The sequence below is a fragment of the Oryza sativa genome, chromosome 3 (assembly GCF_034140825.1).
Source record: "Oryza sativa Japonica Group chromosome 3, ASM3414082v1".
NCBI lineage: Eukaryota > Viridiplantae > Streptophyta > Magnoliopsida > Poales > Poaceae > Oryza > Oryza sativa.
The window spans coordinates 5,574,810-5,594,140 of NC_089037.1; the positions used below are offsets into that span (position 1 = coordinate 5,574,810).

Genomic DNA, 19,331 nt, shown 5'->3' on the forward strand with positions numbered 1-19,331 from the left:
CGTGACGATTAACCGATCATCAGCGATGAAGCAGAAGCGGAGGCCGGAGAGAACTGGGGAGAGGAGACGAAGCGGCTGCGGCATCAGGACTTCGGCGATACGAGACGACGCAGACTCTTGGACGAGAGTACGATGGAAGATGGATCGATTCACCTTATGCAGCGTTTTGGGCCTTGTGTTTGCTACTATTTGGACTGCAAATTAATAAAATTAAAGCCTCTAATATTATTATATATAGGGCATACTTAATATTTTAGGGGTCCTTAAAATTTGGGGGCCCTATTCGGTCGCACGGCCCGCACGGGCCCCCTGGACGCCCCTGTAGGAGTATATGTCTAAGCCTATCCCAAATTATCATATTGAGCTCAACACTAAGAGCATGTTTGGAGGGGTTTCTGGCAACTGTAACTTCTCCTACAATCAGAAACTTCCCAAACAGTTCAACTTTTTGTTTAATTTTTGAGAAACTGTAGCTGTAGATTCATAAAATGAACTAGAAGCTAAAAACACAGCTTTTTTTAATTCTCAGAATCTACTCCATCCTTCTAAAAATCTTAGACCTATTTCATTATTTGGTTTTTCAAAAAATCTAAGTCTTATTTGTAGTTACTATGTGCTAAATTAAATTGTTGATCAAAAATCAAGAAGTCATTCGTACTTATTGGTTGCATGTCCATTATTTTTGCCACATGATGTATGAGTTAATTGCTTTTTGGTATTGATGAAAAAGAAATAGGTCTAAGATTTATATAAGGAGGGAGTACTTCCTTTGTCCCACAAAAAACAAATGAATGTGACATATTAAGACTGTCCAGATTCATTATACTAGAATTTGTTACATCCAGTTTTAAATTTGTTTTCTATATGACCAAGGGAGTAACTACCTAGCTGCTGCTTATCTTAATCTTGAGCTTCCTCAAACAGCCAGCCTCTTAACTTGAGTTCATTTTGATAGTTCAGCTAGAGGAGTTGGCGGCTTTAAAAAAAAAACAAATCATTAGCACATAATTAATTAGATTAGATATTGACAATTATAACATTACGAATATATTTCACTTTTCTTACAAAACTATATAAACTATCTTTTAATTTATAAAGCATACCGTTTAGCTGTTAGGAAAATATGCTAATAGAAAACGAGAAAATTACCGTGACTTCCTCTTTCCAACTCAGCCTTAGGCCCAAGACCGGTCCAATTCGAGCAGAACCGACCGGGTTCAGGCCGGGTTTCCGTCAGTTACCCGGCCCAAGCCCGAAGAGGACGAGGACGAGCGCACGCACGCACGGACACGGAGGCTGCAGCTGGAAAGACGGACAGGTAGGCCCACCCCATCACCCCCCATACTGTGCCATAAACATTACGCTGCGCGCGTACCTAAAAAAGCAGCAGAGAGGAAGAAGAAAAAAAGAGTTTGGGCTGAAAAAGGCATCGAGAGCCACGCACCGGCAGCACGTCGCCGGCCATCCGTCCTACTACCACCAGCAGCAACAGCAGCAGCAGAGGCAGGCTGGACCGCGGCGAGAGAGCTTTCTATTCCCCTCTCGAAATCGGCAGCGAAAGACGACGTCGTCCTCGTCCCACCCGCGCCCGCATAAACGCTACAGTGGTGGTGGCACCCTGCACCGCCCAACGAACGCCAAAAGCAGGCTGCTCATTTCAAAGGCGGAGGAGGAGGAGGAGAGGAGACAGGAAAGCCTTCCATCCAACCATCGCTGCCCCCTTGCCCCTTCTTGGCCTCTTGCGGTGAGCCTCTAGCTTACTCCTCCTCCCAATCTCTCTCTCTCTCTCTCTCTCTCTCTCTCTCTCTATCTCTCTCTCTATATCTCTTTCTTGTTCTAGCCTGGTCGACTCGTCCTACCTCACTGCAGCAACACTACTGGCATTGCGAGGGTGGCGTGGTGAGCTTTGTGTGGGCACTCGAGGAGGCACGCTGGCCCGGCTTCCTGACTCCTGGGTGCTGCGGCCATTGGAGGAGGACGGAGTACACCACCCTGCAAGGCCACTGAGGTTAATTGCCACACCGTCTTTTCTCACAAGCATGCACGCTTGACAAAGCTGAAGTGAGCGATAAAGAGAGAGAGAGACATGCACATGTGCAAGCACACGGCGGATGGATGGATGGATGCGCACACTTGCGTGGCTGCATCCGGGAGGAGGAGGAGGCTGGAGGCGCCACTCGTCTTCCTGACCAGTTCTTGGGTTGAGATTGAGGAGGAAGAGTAGAGGAGAGGGGTGGGTCTCACTGTTCCTCTTTCCCCGGTCATGGCTGATGCTGCCCTTTAGCTTTGCCTTTGTTCGTGTGCGCCTTGTTGCGTACCCTGTTTTGTTGCCTTCCCCGTGTTAGCTATAAAATCTCGATGCCTCCTCCTCCCACATGCCTCCTCTCCCTCATGGCTGTCACATTGTGGCCGCGCTTGCTGTGTGCTCTTCGTTTTTAATTCTCCCCCTCTTTCTTTTCTTTTCTTTTTTAAATTTCTCTAGATCATCACATCTCACCGTATATACTTTCTATTACGCATCCTCTCGTGTCATCGCGATCTCAGGCTCCGGCACAAAAACTGTGAGATCTTGGCACATTGGTAGTAAAAGATTCCCCACACAAGCACGCACGCACGGAGCCAGAGCTTGAGAGAGAGCAAGTGGCCGTTCTTGGTCTCTCCATTGCCTCCCACACCTTGCATTATAAAAGATGCTCGGTGTCTCCTGCTCCAATGCGTGATAAAGAAAAAAATATATACTGACCCTTGTGTTTTGCCGTTGTTGTTGCTGCAGAGATTTGTAGTAGAGAGATCACCTGCTTGGGGAACAGTGTTGGTGGAGAGGAATGTGGACTCGTTGTTTATGAGAGAGCGGTGCTGCATTGGACACAAGATCTTGCGTGATTCTTGGTTAATTAAAACAAAGTTGGGCGAGGTGGAAGAAGGGAATTATACTAATCGCCTCTCAGATCAGCAAGGACAGGCAGCAATTAACAGGTAGCAGCAGGAGGAGGTGGGGTTGTGTCAGCTTTGTGCTTTGTGGGTGTTGTCCCTCCTGGCTCCTTGCCTCCCTCTCTCTCTCTCTCTCTCTCTTCATATAGGAGTAGTTTACTTCCATTGAGGTGCTTGTGCTCCTCACCATTCTTGCCTCATTGCCTACGATAGCAGCAGCATCAGCCCGCATAAGTAGGTTCAACTTGGAGTGTGCTTGAAGCAGCAGTTTGAGTGCTGTGCTGCTGTTGCTGTTACTGGCTTGCTGCTAGCCGCATCAGGGCCTGCTACTATCTCGTAGTCTGTTCTTGTTTTCCGTTGTACGAACGATCTCCCGGGCACGTTGCAATATTCGGTCGCCGTCTCAGCCGCAGCCACCAGCAGGGTGCAGCAAGTTGTTCTGCTCCTTGTACTTGTTTGCTCCTGGGTACTAGTTGCTGTTCATCTTGTGTAGATAAATATGGGCTAGTAGTGGAGTTGTTGCATTGGTTGCAGCGTTGTTGTTGTGTTAGTGGTGGTGGTGGTGGTTTGTGTGTTTGGGCGTCGATCAGGAGAGATAAGATTTAAGATCAGCGCGTGTGCGTCTGTTCTTTGCCTGTTTCAAGATGAAATTCATGAAGCTTGGATCGAACCCGGATACTTTTCAGGATGATGGCAATGAAGTCAGGTGATTGTTCGTCTTGTCTTGTTCAGTTCCTTTGCCTTGTTCTTGTACATGATCTTAACTTGTCAACTGTTCTCTTTTTTGGGGGGTTTACCTGGTAGTAGTTTTCATCAGTTCTTACTCTTCTCTGAGTGTACTACTGTTGAACGTCTGAATATGTCCAAGAAATGTGTAATACATCCTGTTTGGTATGATCTTGAATAACTTACAAAATGCAGATGTTAAATAACAGAGAAATATTCTCCTGTTTGGTTTAGTACTGTAATTATAGAAACTATATTTCTCGATCCCATTATATAGGCCCATTTATTCCAAATAGCCTAGATGCTAGATGCACAAAATCTACTGTTCATTTAGGCACAGGCTGCTTGTTCTTTTCTCGTTTCCTGACTTATCACTTACGAGAACTGTTCCATCTTTGCAGCATTGTGGCAACTGAATTAGTGAGCGATGTCACTGTTCGCATAGGGACTACAAAGTTTTACCTTCACAAGGTAAAAATGTCCTTCCTTTCCATTCATGCAGCTTTTTTTTTTCAGAGAAATGCCTTCATAAAACTTATTGCAATAGTAATTTCTTGTGGTTCAGAAGATAATGGCCTCATGTAAGGTTTGATATTTGCTTGCTGGCATATTCTCTTCTCTAAATGCTAAACCACTTATAACTAGAGCAAATGCTTCCATTTTTTCTTCTTTTGTGGTTTATCTGTTTATTGAAACCTTAAGTAATATTTTAACTTTATGCTACTTTTTTTTCCTTGTTCTTTCAATGTTTAATATATACTTTTCTGAGCGATGTCACTGTTATAAGTTTATGCTACTTTAACTTTATGCTTCCATTTTCCACCCGTGCAGTTCCCACTTCTGTCCAAGTGCGCTCGCTTTCAGAAGATGATCCCAACTACTGGTGATGAAAACATTGAGATTCACATCCATGATATTCCTGGTGGCGCCAAGGCTTTTGAGATCTGTGCCAAGTTTTGTTATGGTATGATTGTCACGCTCAATGCCTACAATGTCATTGCAGCCCGCTGCGCCGCAGAGTACTTGGAGATGCATGAAACTGTCGACAAGGGTAATCTCATCTACAAGATTGAGGTCTTCCTCAGCTCAAGCATTTTCCGGAGTTGGAAGGACTCTATCATTGTTCTTGGTACTACAAAGGCTCACTTGCCTTGGTCAGAGGATCTTAAGCTGGTTAGCCACTGCATCGACTCCATTGCTTCGAAAGCCTCCACTGACACCTCCAAGGTTGAGTGGTCATATTCATACAATCGCAAGAAGCTCCCAACTGAGAATGGCCTTGATTTGGAATGGAATGGAGTCAAGAAGCAGCAGTTTGTGCCGCATGATTGGTGGGTCGAGGATCTCGCAGATCTCGACATTGATTCATACAAGCAAGTCATAACAGCAATCAAGACCAAGGGTATGGTGCCCAAGGATGTGATTGGGGAGGCAATCAAGGCTTACACATACAAGAAGCTCCCTTCCTTAAGTAAGGTTTCAATGGTCCATGGCGACGCAAAAGTTCGGGCCATGCTAGTTACCATCACATGCTTGTTGCCATCAGAGAAAGGATCAGTTTCATGCAGCTTCCTCTTAAAGCTACTGAAAGCAACAAATTTGCTAAAATGTGGAGAGCTCTGCAGGAAAGAGCTTATGAAGCGTATTGGACGGCAACTAGATGAAGCGTCCGTGTCGGATCTTCTGATTCCTACAGTGGATGGGGAGACCACAGTTTATGACATTGACATGATACTCAGTATAGTGGAAGAATTTGTCAGGCAAGACAGTAAGAATGCTCAGAAACATAATGGTGGTGAAGTGGACAGTCATGTCCAAGCACCTAGTGCATCCATGATCAAAGTGGCTAAAGTGGTTGATGGGTATCTTGCTGAGGTTGCAAAAGATCCAAATACACCCATTTTGAAGTTCATTCATCTAGCCGAGACAATGTCGATAAATTCAAGGCCAGTTCATGATGGGCTATACCGCGCCATCGACATGTATCTGAAGGTACTCTTGCAAATTTCAACTTCCAATCAAAAATGCACTACTCATAGGACATGTTCACAAGCACACTGAATATCTAGCACATAGTCCTAATGCATTTCAGCTCGTGACATTTTTGCTTCAACTCACGAATTTATTCATATGCATTGCTCATATAAATTCTTCTGTATTTACGGTTGTACAAAATTTGTTTTTAAGTATAACATCTGTTTATTTTTCTTAAATGAGCAGGAGCACCCAAGCTTGGGAAAGAATGAGAAGAAGAAGCTGTGCAGCCTCATGGACTGCAAGAAACTCTCACCGGACGCGTGTGCTCACGCGGTGCAGAACGAGCGGCTGCCACTGAGGACCGTGGTGCAGGTGCTGTACCACGAGCAGACGAGGGCTTCTGCGGCGGTCACCATCCGAGCCGACAGCATCTGCGTCGGCTCGTACGAGAGCTCGAGGTCAGGCGCCACCACCAACACGGAGGACGAGTGGGACGGCGTCATGGTCGTGGAAGACCTCAGCCTGTCCACCAAGACCACCACCAAGCTAGACGGCGCAGCCAATAGCCATTGCAGCAACGGCAAGGCGAAGAAAGGCGGCGCGTCGACGCCGAAGAAGGCGGCTCACCGGAGGACGACGACGGTGCCAACCGGCAAAGGGCAGTCCGGTGAGCGCAGCAGCTCGGACTCGTCGGACAGTGCGATCTTGCAGAAGCTGGAGCTTCCCAAGAGGACCCCCTCCAGGAGCACGAAGCCGGCTGCTGTGTAGCGTTAGCTTCCTGCATGAATTCTCAGTGGATTCGTAAGGATCGTTAGGTTCTTAGCTGCTGCTTCTTTTCTTTCTTTCTTCATGAATGTTGCATAGAAGCAAGAACTAATGGTTTACACGTCTGTTGGTAGGGATGTTATAATGTGAGGTCTGCTTTTAGGTGATCTTGTTAGTAGCATTGTAGGCTTGCCATGAAACCTATGAAAATGTTGGTTGCTACTTTGAGGTTTTATGCCATACTCAGAAGTTAGTAGCTGTTATGAAAAAAGTTTAGAACTTTGTTAGAACTTGGAAGCATAATTCATCTGCTGCTAGCCTGTTTATACTGGTATAGTGGTATGATCTCAGTTCAGATCGTGCAAAGTCTTGTGTAATTTGTAATTAGACAATGCTGTCCTGAGCCAAGAATAACAGAGCTGCGGACCAAATAGGGATATCTTGTTGAAAGGTAGCCAGTGATGTTCAGTGTTGTCGCAACTGGGCTCAATAGGCATTTTGCAGCCATTGTTACCTGAGCGACTTGGGCCTTTTTAGTATTTGGATTATACCTCTAAAAAAGAAGTATTTGGATTGTAGTATAGTACGTCATACTAGTATCAGCTATGTCAAGCGCATATCGTTGTAGAGAGTTAAAATTAGTGCTCCTTCGTTAAAAAAAAAAGAAACAGTACTCTGAATATGTACACACTTTTGTAAGAAGCATAATGTATAATCCTGTGAACGCATATGCAGGAAAGGAACTATTTTTAAAGTGTGTCTTATTGAACATAGACAATTACATCAAGATGATAGTATAACTATACAGAGAATATTTTTAGCCTATGTATTGCAGGAAATCAGCTAATGTTTTTTATACTTATCAAGGAATCTCACGCACGACAAACTGCTCAAGAAAAGACCTGAAGTCGATGATCATCCTGATCGCCTAGGAATTATGATGTGAATGGAATGCCATATTTTTTAATTTTTTTAATACATCTTCTCTTTTTTTAAAGAAAATTCATAACCATTCGAGTGAATAGTTTTCCAGAAGTTAGAGGCTAGTAGCAAACAATTAGTGCAAATTAAATTATCTCTATCCCTAATATACCATTTAGCATTCAATAGTAGATTTTTTTAAGATAATAGAATAGAATATCTCGGCTTTGCAGCAACCAATAGTAGATACTCACTAGTTTGAGAATTAACGTGGATACTGTACCCCCCAACACAGTAAAAGATCATATCCATTGAATTGCTTTTCTGATCCATGTAGGACCGGCTAACAGATTTGACTCGGACCATGATCCATAGGCTCACCTCGTCCTTCTTGCTTGCAAATCACTTCATCGTGCATGCAAATCACGTTGTCTGGCTTGCACTTGCAGATCACCTGCTGGGACCCGTTGACGCTTCTCGTTTCGCATCGCATGTCTTCCTGGAATTACGACTGCACGTTAGAACTGCATGTATTTTTAACCATTCAATTTTATGATCAATGGTCCAGATCAATCACTACAGTGTTCACTATATAGTACTCTAAACAATATTTTATGGTACATTACTTTTGCTACAGTAGACAAGCTAATCCTTACCGTCAGATTTAGATCCAAAGTAGCAGCTACGACTGTTTAAGTTGCAGTCCATACTACTACTCGTCTTCCTGGTCCGTCCATCACCTAACCTGTTCAAATGGCTGTTCCAAATGGGTAGGACTGGTACACATACGGTTTCCCTTCTCTTTCAATGGTGGAATATATGTCCGGTCGGTGGCTCGGTGCACATCATCACGGAGGTGAAATTAATTCATTCTACAAATAGGTCAATGACACTTGCACCTAGGACCTATGTGTAAATTTTTAATTACAAGTATGTTCTTTCTATTACAGCTAGGTCATTTTTGAAAGAAAAATAAATAGGCCATCGTTTATGATATTGGTGTCGCCGTCCTTCACATTAATGATTTAGCTTTTATTGGGGTTAGAGGGATGGAACCGCAGTACCAATAATGTTGGTGCCGTGAAAAAAATTATTTATAGAATAAAATTTTTAGAGGTTTACTTGTAGAATATGTTTTTTAAAAGGATTGAAAAATCCAGACACACCCCTGACGGCTGATTTGACCAGCTACGCGTGCAAAGGATCCATGCCCAAGAAATCAGTACTACAGTAGGTCAAAGGAGGTCAAAGGAGTGTGATATGCCTGCAACGACTGACTGACACAACCCATACCCTGCACAATCATAGTACCGCATCTCATCACATCGAAAGCTCCGCCACAATCCAGGTCCTGTTCAGAACAACAGGAGGTTAAAGAATTGTGCCTCCGTTCAAGTTCCGTACCATCAACCATCACGTACTCCGTCGAAATCGTGTCGTGCCAGGCGAAGAAGCACAAACGAGCTACTACCTCCGTCCAAAAATGTAATATTTCTAGCACAATACTTTGTCTTAAAATAAAGCTATTTTTCTACCTACCTTCTCCTCTCAACCAATCACAACTATTCTTTTTCACCTACTTTCTCTTTTCAACCAATCACACACCTTCTTCAATTATTCTCACATACTTTCTTAATACTCGTGGCAATCTTAAAAATACTTACATTTTAGAACAGACGAAGTATCAATCGATCTGAACTTTGCTTGTCGTCGGATTATCCAGGGCCCGTCCTTCTCATCGGCGGCGATTTTGTCTACTCCTTGTCGACCGGCGAGAGCATGGCGAGACGACGTGCCCCCAAATCTGCAATGACCAATGAGCTTTCGGTTTATCTCACCCTGGCATGCATGATGCATCCATACATGCCTCGGTCTTGGGCTCTTGGCCATTTGGATCAACTCACCAACAGCCAAATGCTGAAACTACGACAGTTCAAGTAATAGCAGATGCTAGCTGCTGGCCTGCTGCCTAGTACTCCCTTTATCTCATAAAAAACTAATATAATACTGATGTGACACATTTTAATAGTATAAATTTAGATATATCTTTATCTAGATTTATAGATTTATTGTAATAGAATGTGTCACATTTAGTTCTAGATTTTTTTTTTATGATAGAGTAGACTGAACGGACATATGGTCATATACCCTGTGAAAATGCAGGGGTCGAATGGTGCAAAGCGTAGGCTGGCTGCATGAGCTTTGTTGATTCTTCCTTATCCACTCAATCTGGGTACACACGTACTTAACTTAGCCACCTAAGGGCAGCCACAATGTGGCCATAAGAAGAGGCCATAAGGTTTTATAGTGACCATATACATTGTGAAACAAAGCCATAAGACATTAAATGTAAAAGAAAAATTTAAGCTTATGGCTTGACCACAAGCAATAAAATAATAGGGTAAAATGAATGTGAGGATGAAAAATTGGCATGGCTGATAAAAGAAGTACTAGAATAGTACATTGTGGGATCCATCTTAAAGTTTACTCTTATTTCAGACATTGTAGTAATAACCATAAGAATAGTGGGACCCACCTTAATACTACTCATGGTAATAAACATTGGAGATACCTATAGTGCAACACCTAATATAGTGCAACACCCAATTTGTGTGTGTCCAATGAGTAAGTACCAATGTGATTAAGGGAGTAGTAGTAAAGCGTAACACAAACATCAATTCGTGCGTGCAATCAGTGATGCCAACATGATCAGATTGCAAGTCAACGAGGTTGGATAATCTGCTTTGTCTGCTGAGAAATGTAAGAGTAGTACTGATATGAAGAAATGAGCTCATTTTAATCCTGAGATTCTTAACAGGACTATTTCGTTGCACCTGTCATCATTGTCGCTCGATCTGATATGTAGCCGAATGCAACGGACAAATTGAATTATTATACCACGAGAATTCCAATCATTGTGCTTCATGTACTACAGTTATTACCAGTACCCCGATCGATTGGCTTTCCCTGTTACAGTACGTCGCTGCAAAGCGACGACGAGTCGACGACATTATTCATTGCACCATTTGAAAAAAAAAATTCGCCTCTGCGTAAACGAAGCAGCTAGCGGTGCCGGTGCAGAGCCACTGCACATATGCAATTCTGCATGAGTCGAACACTACTAGCTCACATGGAATCGTACAACACGCGGCACTGCACAGTGGTCTCGCACAGTACACACCGAGCGAACGACCATATTGCCTGCCTGCCGGTCAAAAGAGCGGAACAGAAGCTTGGATTGGAATCGTCAGAACGAAAACCCCATCATCAGACATCAGCAAATGCATCACGCACGCATGCATCGCTGATGCTGGTCATTCGACCATTGTTGCACAGTGCAGAAACTCGAACGGCATGGCGAACATGAGCCATCAGCATGTACTCTACAGTACAGGATAATCAGTTGATCACTTGTTCTAGCAACATCAGTAATTTGGCTGTATTTTTATGATTATTAATGTTACTGTGTACTGTGTAAAGGTGAAGAAGATGTTAGTGCCTGATTTTCTACTATTGACACCGCAACATTTTGGCAAAATGGCAAGTTAGATGTTTTAGTAAAGTGCTTGATTTGATACGAAGGTTTGGTAAGGTTATAGAGCCCCACCACACAATCTCTGCATTTCCATGTTAGAGCTCGGGCGGGCCACGTATTCTGTCAGCCGTCACGGCACAAATCATTACGGATAGCAGCATCAACAAGATAAGAGCTCTCGATATTGCTATCGATTCCGGCTTTTTTCCGATTATAATTAGGGCAGTGTATCCTACAAAAACTCGATTGCCTCCCAAAACGAACCGTGTAAAAGGCTCACCTAAACCAAAGGAGAAAAATACCGAGATGCAGAAGAGAAAAAAGAAAAGGGTTTAGATCGTACGGTCTAGCTACACTCTTGACTCTGGTCGCCGCTGATTTCTTTTACTTACACTTCTCTGGGGTCAACGAAGATGGAGAGGCCAGGAGGTGACCTGGCCCAATCCCAGCCGTCCGATTCTCCGACGCGGCCCAGCCGCTTCATGCACCACAGGTCCTCGGTGCACGAGAGGCGGCGCCAGTGCGGGATGCGGCGGCGGAGCGGGTCGCAGGCCGCCACCTCGACGGCCACGGCGGCCGCCCTGCCGCGCGCCATGTTGACGAACGTCGCGAACAGCGCCTCGGCGGCCACCGCGGCGTCGGGGCCGTCGCCGCCGAGGCCGTACACGAACCACCCGGAGAACGGGCGGAAGAAGTCCGGCACGGACGGGACGCGCATCCACCTCGCCGCGCGGTCCAGCGCGCGCGTCGCGGCCGCCGCGGCGCGGCGAAGGCGCGACGCGCCGCGCAGCTCGAGGCGGAACACGCCCCCGCAGTCCCAGAGGCTCGCCAGCGCCCACGACGCCGGCGGGGACGCCAGGAAGCGCTCGGCCCCGCGCCACTCGCCGTGGCGCCACCTCCCGTCGTCGTCGATGACGGCGAGGAACGTGCCGATGGAGAGCTGGTTCCCCAGCACGGCGCCGATGTCGGCGGGGAAGAACTCGACGTGCGCGAACCTGCCGTCGTACAGCCGCTCGGCGTCGCGGGCGCCGAGGCGGAACACGGCCGCGCGGCGCGGGACGCGGCGGCGGTGCGCGTGCACGGGGTGCACCAGCAGCGACGGCGTCCGGAACTTGGAGTAGCCGCACCGCACCGTGAACAGCCGCAGCGACGCCTCGTTGGACTTGTCGGTGGCCATGTACGCGTACTCGGCTCCCATCCGCTCGAACCACGCTTCCATCCGCCGCACCATCCGCAGCGCCAACCCCATCCTCCTGCACACACAGCCAGGAAAACCCCCCGAGCGAATCACGCGCCATTTCCCTTTCCCGAAACGATACGCCACGCCACGCGACGCCGCGCCTCCGCGGACACAAGAAACGACCAAGTCCGCTGCTGTTACCTGTGGCTCGGCGCGACGCGGAGTCCGAGAATGTAGCCGACGCTGGCGACGGCGGGGGCGCCCGGGCAGCTCTTGCCGGTGGCGACCGACTTCACGGTGCCTCTGATGATGCCGACGATGATCCGTCCGCCGGTGGCGCCCGACGTCGTCTCAGCTACCTTTCCATCCCAAGACACAACACACACTACAAAATGAAAACACAACCACCAAAACAGCGTACGTACTGACACGATATGATCGTAGTACGTACCAACATGAGGTAGTCAGGGGAGTGGCGAATGCGGGCGACGGGGTCGCCGAGCAGGTCGGCGTGGAGCGACATGCCGCCGGTCGGGCCGACGTCGCACTCCCGGTCGACGGCCTCCGTGCCGGCGCGGTCTCTCGATGGGTCGTACTCCCGGATGATGATCACCACCCCTTCCTCCTCCTCTTCATCTCTCATCATGGCATATATCCGATCGATCGATCGATCGATCAATCTCGCAACCGTATCGATCTCTCTCTCTCTCTCTCTCTCTCTCTCGACTCTGCTGCTCTGCATAGGAATGTAGCATATATATATACAGGCACCCGGCTGCAGTGGGGTTCCGGCCTTCTATTTTCTCGCAGGGATAACAATAAAACTGTGAGATTTTTTTAAAAAGTTGTAACGCACGGACGTAATCACGCAGATATCGCGCGAATGCACTTCCTTCTCTGAGCCCTCTCTCTCTCTCCCCTGAATCATGTGGGCGCGGTTGACGGGAGAGGGAAAGTGCGCGCATATACGCGCGGGCGCATATGATCGGCCATGTATGCAAGTTGCAGCAACATCGATCGATCGATCAATTCATTCAATTGGCAAGAAGCATATGAAGAGCAGAGGTGGCAGCAGAAAAAGGAGAGGCCGAGATCGATCCAACCGTTAATTCGGCGGCCGTTTGGCTTTGTGATTCCTTCTCAAGATTTTATCTGCGTGGCGTTATTCAGCTGAATTTTATCCATGTCGATATCGCTTATGTTCTCCGTTGCTGTAATAGTGTTGCCTATGATCTTGCCAAAATAGGCGCTAGTTGGGACCCGGGTCAATCCATCGTTTGGATCGACTCCTTCCAGAATTTGTAAATGCCTTTGTGGTTCGTGATATCACTAAACCTGCTGGGTGAATAAAAAGGCATCGATGAAGTTAAAAAAAAAAGATTTTATCTGCGTGGCGTTATCCATCCACGACTCCATCAAAAAAACAGTTATTATTGGTTCAATTTAATTATGGGTTGTGCGATGAATTAACTTGCGTCGGCTGGGAGTGGAGCGTATGATTGGAGTGGTGGGGAGAAATTAACTGCGTGCATGCATGCACCACAGCACCACTGGATCTTTTCTTTTGCTGTGGATTGAGGCTTAAAAATCCTGCCACGATGAAGCTCTTTTGCTTAGCTTTTAATTACCCTGTTAACATGATTGGGTTTGTGAATCCACCTGTGAAAAAGATCGATAATTGTATGCGGTGATCAGACAAAAGGTCGGCCACTGGTGGCGTTACAAAGATTTGCAACACTAACCGTGGTCGGTTTTACCATGACGTTTCCGTTGCAGAGGGAATGGATTTCCGAGTCAGTCAAAAATCAAAAGCGGCAGTGCGATCTCTCTCCTAGGGGAGATAGGGCCCACCCAGGCGCCCAACTCTCCAATAGTTAAGCTTATCCGGCAAAGTTAGAATACAGTAACAGCATTTTAGCAAACTGTTCGAGCTAGCGTTCTTCTCAACTTGTGGATCGATCCATCCATTTTGCATGGGATTAATCTATCCTTTTCTGCGTCAATTTGTGCCGATACAAACACGGTTATTAGTTAGGCGATACAACTTGTCGGATGAAGGGAGCCAAGTGGGGAAACATTTCCCTATTTTTCTGTTCTATCCTAAATGGAGCGTGAATTTCTCAATCGAAAGGATTATGGACAGTATAAAGCCACGCCTAATTCTAATTGGATAGTTTGATCCCTGACCACTGCACAATTTTCTAAGAGAGCTCGAGGAGATGCCCCGGATACATCTCTCACACTCATGCCAAATGCACATGCGTGCCTTGTGCTGTGTTGTGCAATGCACCCGGCCCTATATGCGTTTCAGATCGAGAGTTATCGAGAGACCAAAAGCTTCGCGGAACAGGGGGCGAGCTACCATGACATTTTGCCCTAAACCTGCACGTATTCATTCGCACTTATCTAGCATTCTACACCTTAACAAAGTCTAATATCATTGATCTGAACCTTAGCAACAGAATGCAATTGATATTCCCTGCAGTACTGCTCACTGACATGTGGACCTAAGAGGCTGTGGGATCCATATATCAATGAGCAGTACTGCAGACGATCTGCATCCCACAGACTGATGCAGTAACTAGGGCACTAGGTGTACAAGCTAATATATATGCACAAATCTTTCGGTGACACAGAAACACCGGAGCTCCAATGAGGCCATGACCGAAAAGTAGTAAAGCAGTAGTGTAGAAATCTTGCTCAAATAATTCCCTGAAAAGCGATCCTGTCTGTAAGTGGATGAGCATAGATGTGACTAGATCGATCACCAGAAATGCACCGTTGAACAGTAGTCGAAAACAAACCGCATCGTACGTCCTCCTTGTCACGACGACATGCCTACGGCCTCTACTGTTCGATAGGAGTATATCGCGCCCTCCCTAGCTACGGGCTACCACTCGCGAAAGGACATGTGAGGCGAGCGAGGCAAGCGCCGCGCATGCACGAATCTGATGCCGACGTACGCGCGCTCGGGCGCTCGCTCGGCTCCGCGCCACGGGAGTACGGGACACCCGGCCCCCCAGCAGTTAACGGCAACAGCATCCGCCCCCGCGACCGCGTATCCGCGCCGAAAACGACGTGCCGCCGCGCGCTCGGTGATCTCTCGTCGTTTCCTGGTTGGGCGCCCAGCCGGGCGGCGCGTGTCATCGGCGGCTCATGATCACAAGGCGGGGCGTGTACGCGTCAGTCGCCCGACTCGAGCGCGCGAGACGCGAAACAGCTGGTGGTTACCCGGGACGTAACGACGCGACGTACGGCGGAGGCACGGCGCGCGGGGGTGGGTTTTGTTGTGGGTGGGGGGTGTGTGTGGCCAATCGTTTCGGTGGCGCGCGCTGTTTTTTCCGCCGTACAAACCAGGGGAAAAGGCCCCACTTTACACAGTGGAAAGGCGAGCCGTGTCTGATAGCGTGGAGCGGTTTTTGGCGACGACGGTGGTGTGTGATTTCAATTTCGCGGTCCGGTCACGTGAAATGACCCACACCTGAGAGCTTGGCTTTAGCACGGATCCGCAACCCGATCGATCATGCGGTTTGAGTCCATAACCCCTTTGTTTGTGCGTCCCGGATTGGGCATAGGAGCTTGTACTACAAACGACAAGCCAAGCTACGTAACCTGATCTCGATCGGTAACATGAGGTAAAACCCGATGTGGTAAACTGATCATCAGACAGCCCGCCGCCGGTGCATTAACCGTCGAGGGGTGCAATCAAGAAGATGCACCGTACATGACACAGGAACTGACGGGGAGGTATGGAGAGGCGGCGGCGCAGTAGGCCACCACCAGTTGCCCCCCACCCCCCCCCCCCCCTATACATGCATGGGCCCCAACTGCTGGGAATGTACCAGTACAGTATTCTTATCGATCTTGACCGACAATGCTACAGCAAAATCAGTCAATCATCAGCACGCTTGACACCCCAACTTTTGGTACTATAGTAGTGCCACTACACCTGTTCGGCCCAAGTGCACGTACGTGGCTGCTCTCTCCGTTGAAATGAAAGGTGAGATCAAGTTTCTCAGACAGTTGACCCAAGATATTACTAGTACTGTACTGCTATACTCGATAGTGGTAGCTATAGCTGCTAGCTGCTGGTGGTACGTGGACGTAGTTGTCACGAGCATGTCCACCAGAGAAATTATGCTTGCCATGACAGGAGGGGAAGCCCAAAGCCCCGCATGCACAGCGCAGGCTTCCGTGTTGTACATTCTGATGGTGACACGGCCGATCGAGCCGTGAGAAAGCCAACGCCGGCTCACTCAGCTTGCTCTCTCCGGCCGGGCCGCGCGTGTCGCCGTCGACAAGAGGTATGGAGGCGCGAGAGCTGATTGATATCAGAAGCAACAAGCGCAAGCGATGTAATCAGAGGCGCCGCCACCTCAAAAGAGAAAAACAGTGCCGTGACGAGCGCACAGAGACGAAACAGCAGAGATCGACACAAACACACACAGAGAGAGGATAGAAGCAGCGATCAGAGTCGTGGCGAAGTTGTACATGCATCCGCACGCCCGCACGCATGCGCCTAGCTAGCTTGGGCAGGTGCATCCTTGCCAAAGATGGTCCCAGGCAGCAAGCAAGATGGATACAACGGCTCATGCGCATGTCTCCAACTCTCGCCATGCCGGCTTTGGCACATAGCGAGCTAGAGATACTGATCGACACACAGAGACTGACCCACAGGCACCTGGCTAGCTAGATCAAGTAAATGCACGCCCGTATACGTAGGGGACCAATGGTGCCAAACTCGATCTCTCGCAAAACGCTGCAGTGTGTCAAAGCTGATTGGAATGTCAGCTGTCAAGTCCTGGATGCATGCACCTTCATATGGGCAATGCGGCCACGCACGGATCGTGAAAGCGTACAATCGTGGGAGCCACACGGGGGGATATCTATCTCCAAGCAAGTGTACTTCCATCTTCCATGTGCTGTTTGCTACTACTAGTACTAGCCAGTTCATTGTTGTTTCTATATCGACTTTGCGTTCATTTGTATTTGTATCGTACTCACTGTGTTCATATTCGGATTCGGATTCTTCCAGCAACAGAGATATGCGTGATTGTGACAGGTTATATATGGTCGTTTAATTGCCGTTTGGAGGTCATCAATTATCACCATGGTCAGTCGCTTGAGGCTAACTTGCAACGGGTTTGTTCAGATGAGAGGAAAGCAGGGTAGGCACGAGCTCAACCGGGTCGATCGACCATGCAAGCATGCAAACCGCTTCCAACGCTTTCCAGGTGTCGTCTCCGTCATCAGTTCGTTGCAGCAACAGAAATAACAGAACACGTTGCTTTGGACGAAGTAACTTCTGCGGTTCAGTACTCCCAATGGAGCTGCTCTGATATTTCCAAATGGCATATTGTGATGGGCTGATGGCATATTGGCAGGTACACCATGCTGTTGCCGTTGTGTTACTTGCTCCATCCTCGGGACAAAAGGGAGGTGTGGCTCAAAGCCAAAACAGTTCAGCTGAATTTTCTTCAGAAACAGCTCAGCTCAACTGACGGAAGCAAGACAAGACTCGTAATAAAGACAACGGACAGGCAGATATTTGAGATGGCGAGTCGCCGAATGGACTGGGATGCCAATTTTCTGGAGCGTCGATGCTCTGGTCTACTGATTGAGCGATTGTAATGATGATCAAGCTAATGCATTACGACTAGATCAGAAAAAAAATGTTCAGTCTACAGGTACTTCCAGTATAATTCTTGACATGAACTTCAGATCAAATCTTTGAATGCTTCTTTTGGACAAATTGTTAGAATGTAGGATAGGTGGGTCAAAAAAGTGCACACAACGCAAGGCCACGTTTTTGTAGTCCAGGTCTCTCTGTAAGTCTTCCTTTCTCAATTTTGAATGCTTTTTAAAGGAGCTTGAGAGTGGTGAAGTCTACTCGAATCAGAGTCTACTCTATGCATAGACATTGTGCAGTCTACTCGAATCAAAGTCTACTATATGCACAGACATTCGGTCGTTGGCATGGAGACCTGTCTGATACTCTGATCTCACAGTCCAGAAATGTTTACGAGGATTGCTGAAGTGCTGAACACTTGAGTGAAAGGAGGAAAAACTTGAAGGCAGAAAGAGTGGACTTGCGCGGTTGCTACGGCAATATGTAATGCCGTCCACCAGAAAAATACCACTTGGGAAGGAAGACTCGGGACCGTGGATTTGTTTTTCTAGAGGAACCTGAAACTTTGTAGGTTTGGATTGTGAAAACGGTGAACCTAGCTGAAGATGTAAAGCTAATGCCTGCTGGCAAGCAAACTTGACAATGCCAGAATTCAGGGGGACTGCAGCCATCCCAGATCGAGCTGAAGACGTTGAAGCTCAAGGCCTAGACCATCCAAACCGGGCTAACTCATTCTGTTGGCCCAACCCAACTACTGAGTTGTGACGCAGCGTCGGTGTGTGGCCGCTGCATGCAGAGCCCACAAATCTGCACCGGCGGCTGTGGCACATGCACACGCCACATCCCGGATTCCCAGTATCCCAACCGCTGTCCCGCCGCCGCCAGCGACGGCCTCCTACCAGACGCACCGGGGGGACGGTGGCCTGCGCCAACGAGAGCACGAGGGGGTGCTGCGCGCTGGTCGGCTCGCCTGTTCGCCTCGTGGTGTTCCCGTCGCTCTCAACCGGAGGCACCCAGGCAGTTGGTGGATGCAGGCGGCTGCTGCCGCGGCGCCTGCGTCATCCGTACGTGGGCATGCAAAACGGGGGCGCCCTGACTTGACGGTGGCGGGTTGGTTTCCGCGACATGTACCATCGCCGATGATGTGACGATGCGCCAACCGAAACCTCTCGCTCTCCCACAGAACCAGGGCCTTCCATTTACGGTACGTGTAATCTTCTCATCTCCTCGGATTTTTCTTTAAAAGTTTTTTTTTGAACATTTTTTTATTTTAATTTTAAAAATAAACCCTTCCAAATTTTATTTTCAAAATCTGAACCTTACCACGTCAGTCTATCTAGCGTGGCAAAACAACATTGATACGCCATCTACAGCGGACGTGACATTTTTATCATGCGATGCCCAGACCGATGTGACCAAATAACAATCACGCCAGCGCCAGCGAGATCGGTGTAACTAAATAACACCAGTGTAACAATATTGTTTTGCCACTCCAGCTCAGTTGATGTGGCCAAAAAGTTCGACCGATATGGCCAAAAAGTTCGGATCTAAAATAAATTTTAGAATGGTTTATTTTTAAAATTAAAAAAGTTTAAAAATTAAAAAAAAATCTCCTCGCCCTCACGCCGCCAACCAAGTCTAGACTCTGCATTGCACGTCTCAAAATG

General features: G+C 47.7%; 2 protein-coding genes across 5 annotated transcripts; one reads left to right on the plus strand and one right to left on the minus strand.

The window, feature by feature from the left end:
• Positions 1-1,385: 1,385 nt before the first annotated feature.
• LOC4331993 (BTB/POZ domain-containing protein NPY4) lies at positions 1,386-6,754 on the plus strand. Of its 4 annotated transcripts, none has more exons than XM_015772542.3 (5): positions 1,386-1,744; positions 2,774-3,637; positions 4,059-4,128; positions 4,489-5,649; positions 5,878-6,754. In XM_015772542.3, the coding sequence occupies exons 2-5, from the start codon at positions 3,576-3,578 to the stop codon at positions 6,400-6,402; spliced, it is 1,818 nt and encodes a 605-aa protein (XP_015628028.1). In that variant the 5' UTR covers positions 1,386-1,744; positions 2,774-3,575; the 3' UTR covers positions 6,403-6,754. The 4 variants fall into 4 exon arrangements, with proteins under 4 accessions (XP_015628028.1, XP_066164948.1, XP_025880072.1 ...); XM_066308851.1 differs by lacking the exon at positions 1,386-1,744 and adding an exon at positions 1,853-2,008; XM_026024287.2 differs by lacking the exon at positions 1,386-1,744 and adding an exon at positions 2,099-2,233.
• Positions 6,755-11,017: 4,263 nt separating this feature from the next.
• Positions 11,018-12,852, minus strand: LOC4331994 (probable N-acetyltransferase HLS1). The gene is made up of 3 exons (XM_015773772.3): positions 12,487-12,852; positions 12,237-12,394; positions 11,018-12,108 (listed from the first exon to the last, which is right to left on the minus strand). Exons 1-3 carry the CDS (start codon positions 12,775-12,777, stop codon positions 11,244-11,246), a joined length of 1,314 nt encoding a protein of 437 aa, XP_015629258.1. The 5' UTR covers positions 12,778-12,852; the 3' UTR covers positions 11,018-11,243.
• Between the last annotated feature and the right edge of the window lie 6,479 nt (positions 12,853-19,331).

Coding starts and splice junctions, on each gene's coding strand:
- LOC4331993 (XM_015772542.3), top strand. CDS start 3,576: ATGAAATTCATGAAGCTTGGATCGAACCCGGATACTTTTCAGGATGAT. Junction 4,129..4,488: donor CAAAGTTTTACCTTCACAAG/GTAAAAATGTCC, acceptor CCACCCGTGCAG/TTCCCACTTCTGTCCAAGTG. Junction 5,650..5,877: donor CCATCGACATGTATCTGAAG/GTACTCTTGCAA, acceptor TTAAATGAGCAG/GAGCACCCAAGCTTGGGAAA.
- LOC4331994 (XM_015773772.3), bottom strand. CDS start 12,777: ATGCAGAGCAGCAGAGTCGAGAGAGAGAGAGAGAGAGAGAGAGAGATC. Junction 12,395..12,486: donor CCCCTGACTACCTCATGTTG/GTACGTACTACG, acceptor TGGGATGGAAAG/GTAGCTGAGACGACGTCGGG. Junction 12,109..12,236: donor CGCGTCGCGCCGAGCCACAG/GTAACAGCAGCG, acceptor CTGTGTGTGCAG/GAGGATGGGGTTGGCGCTGC.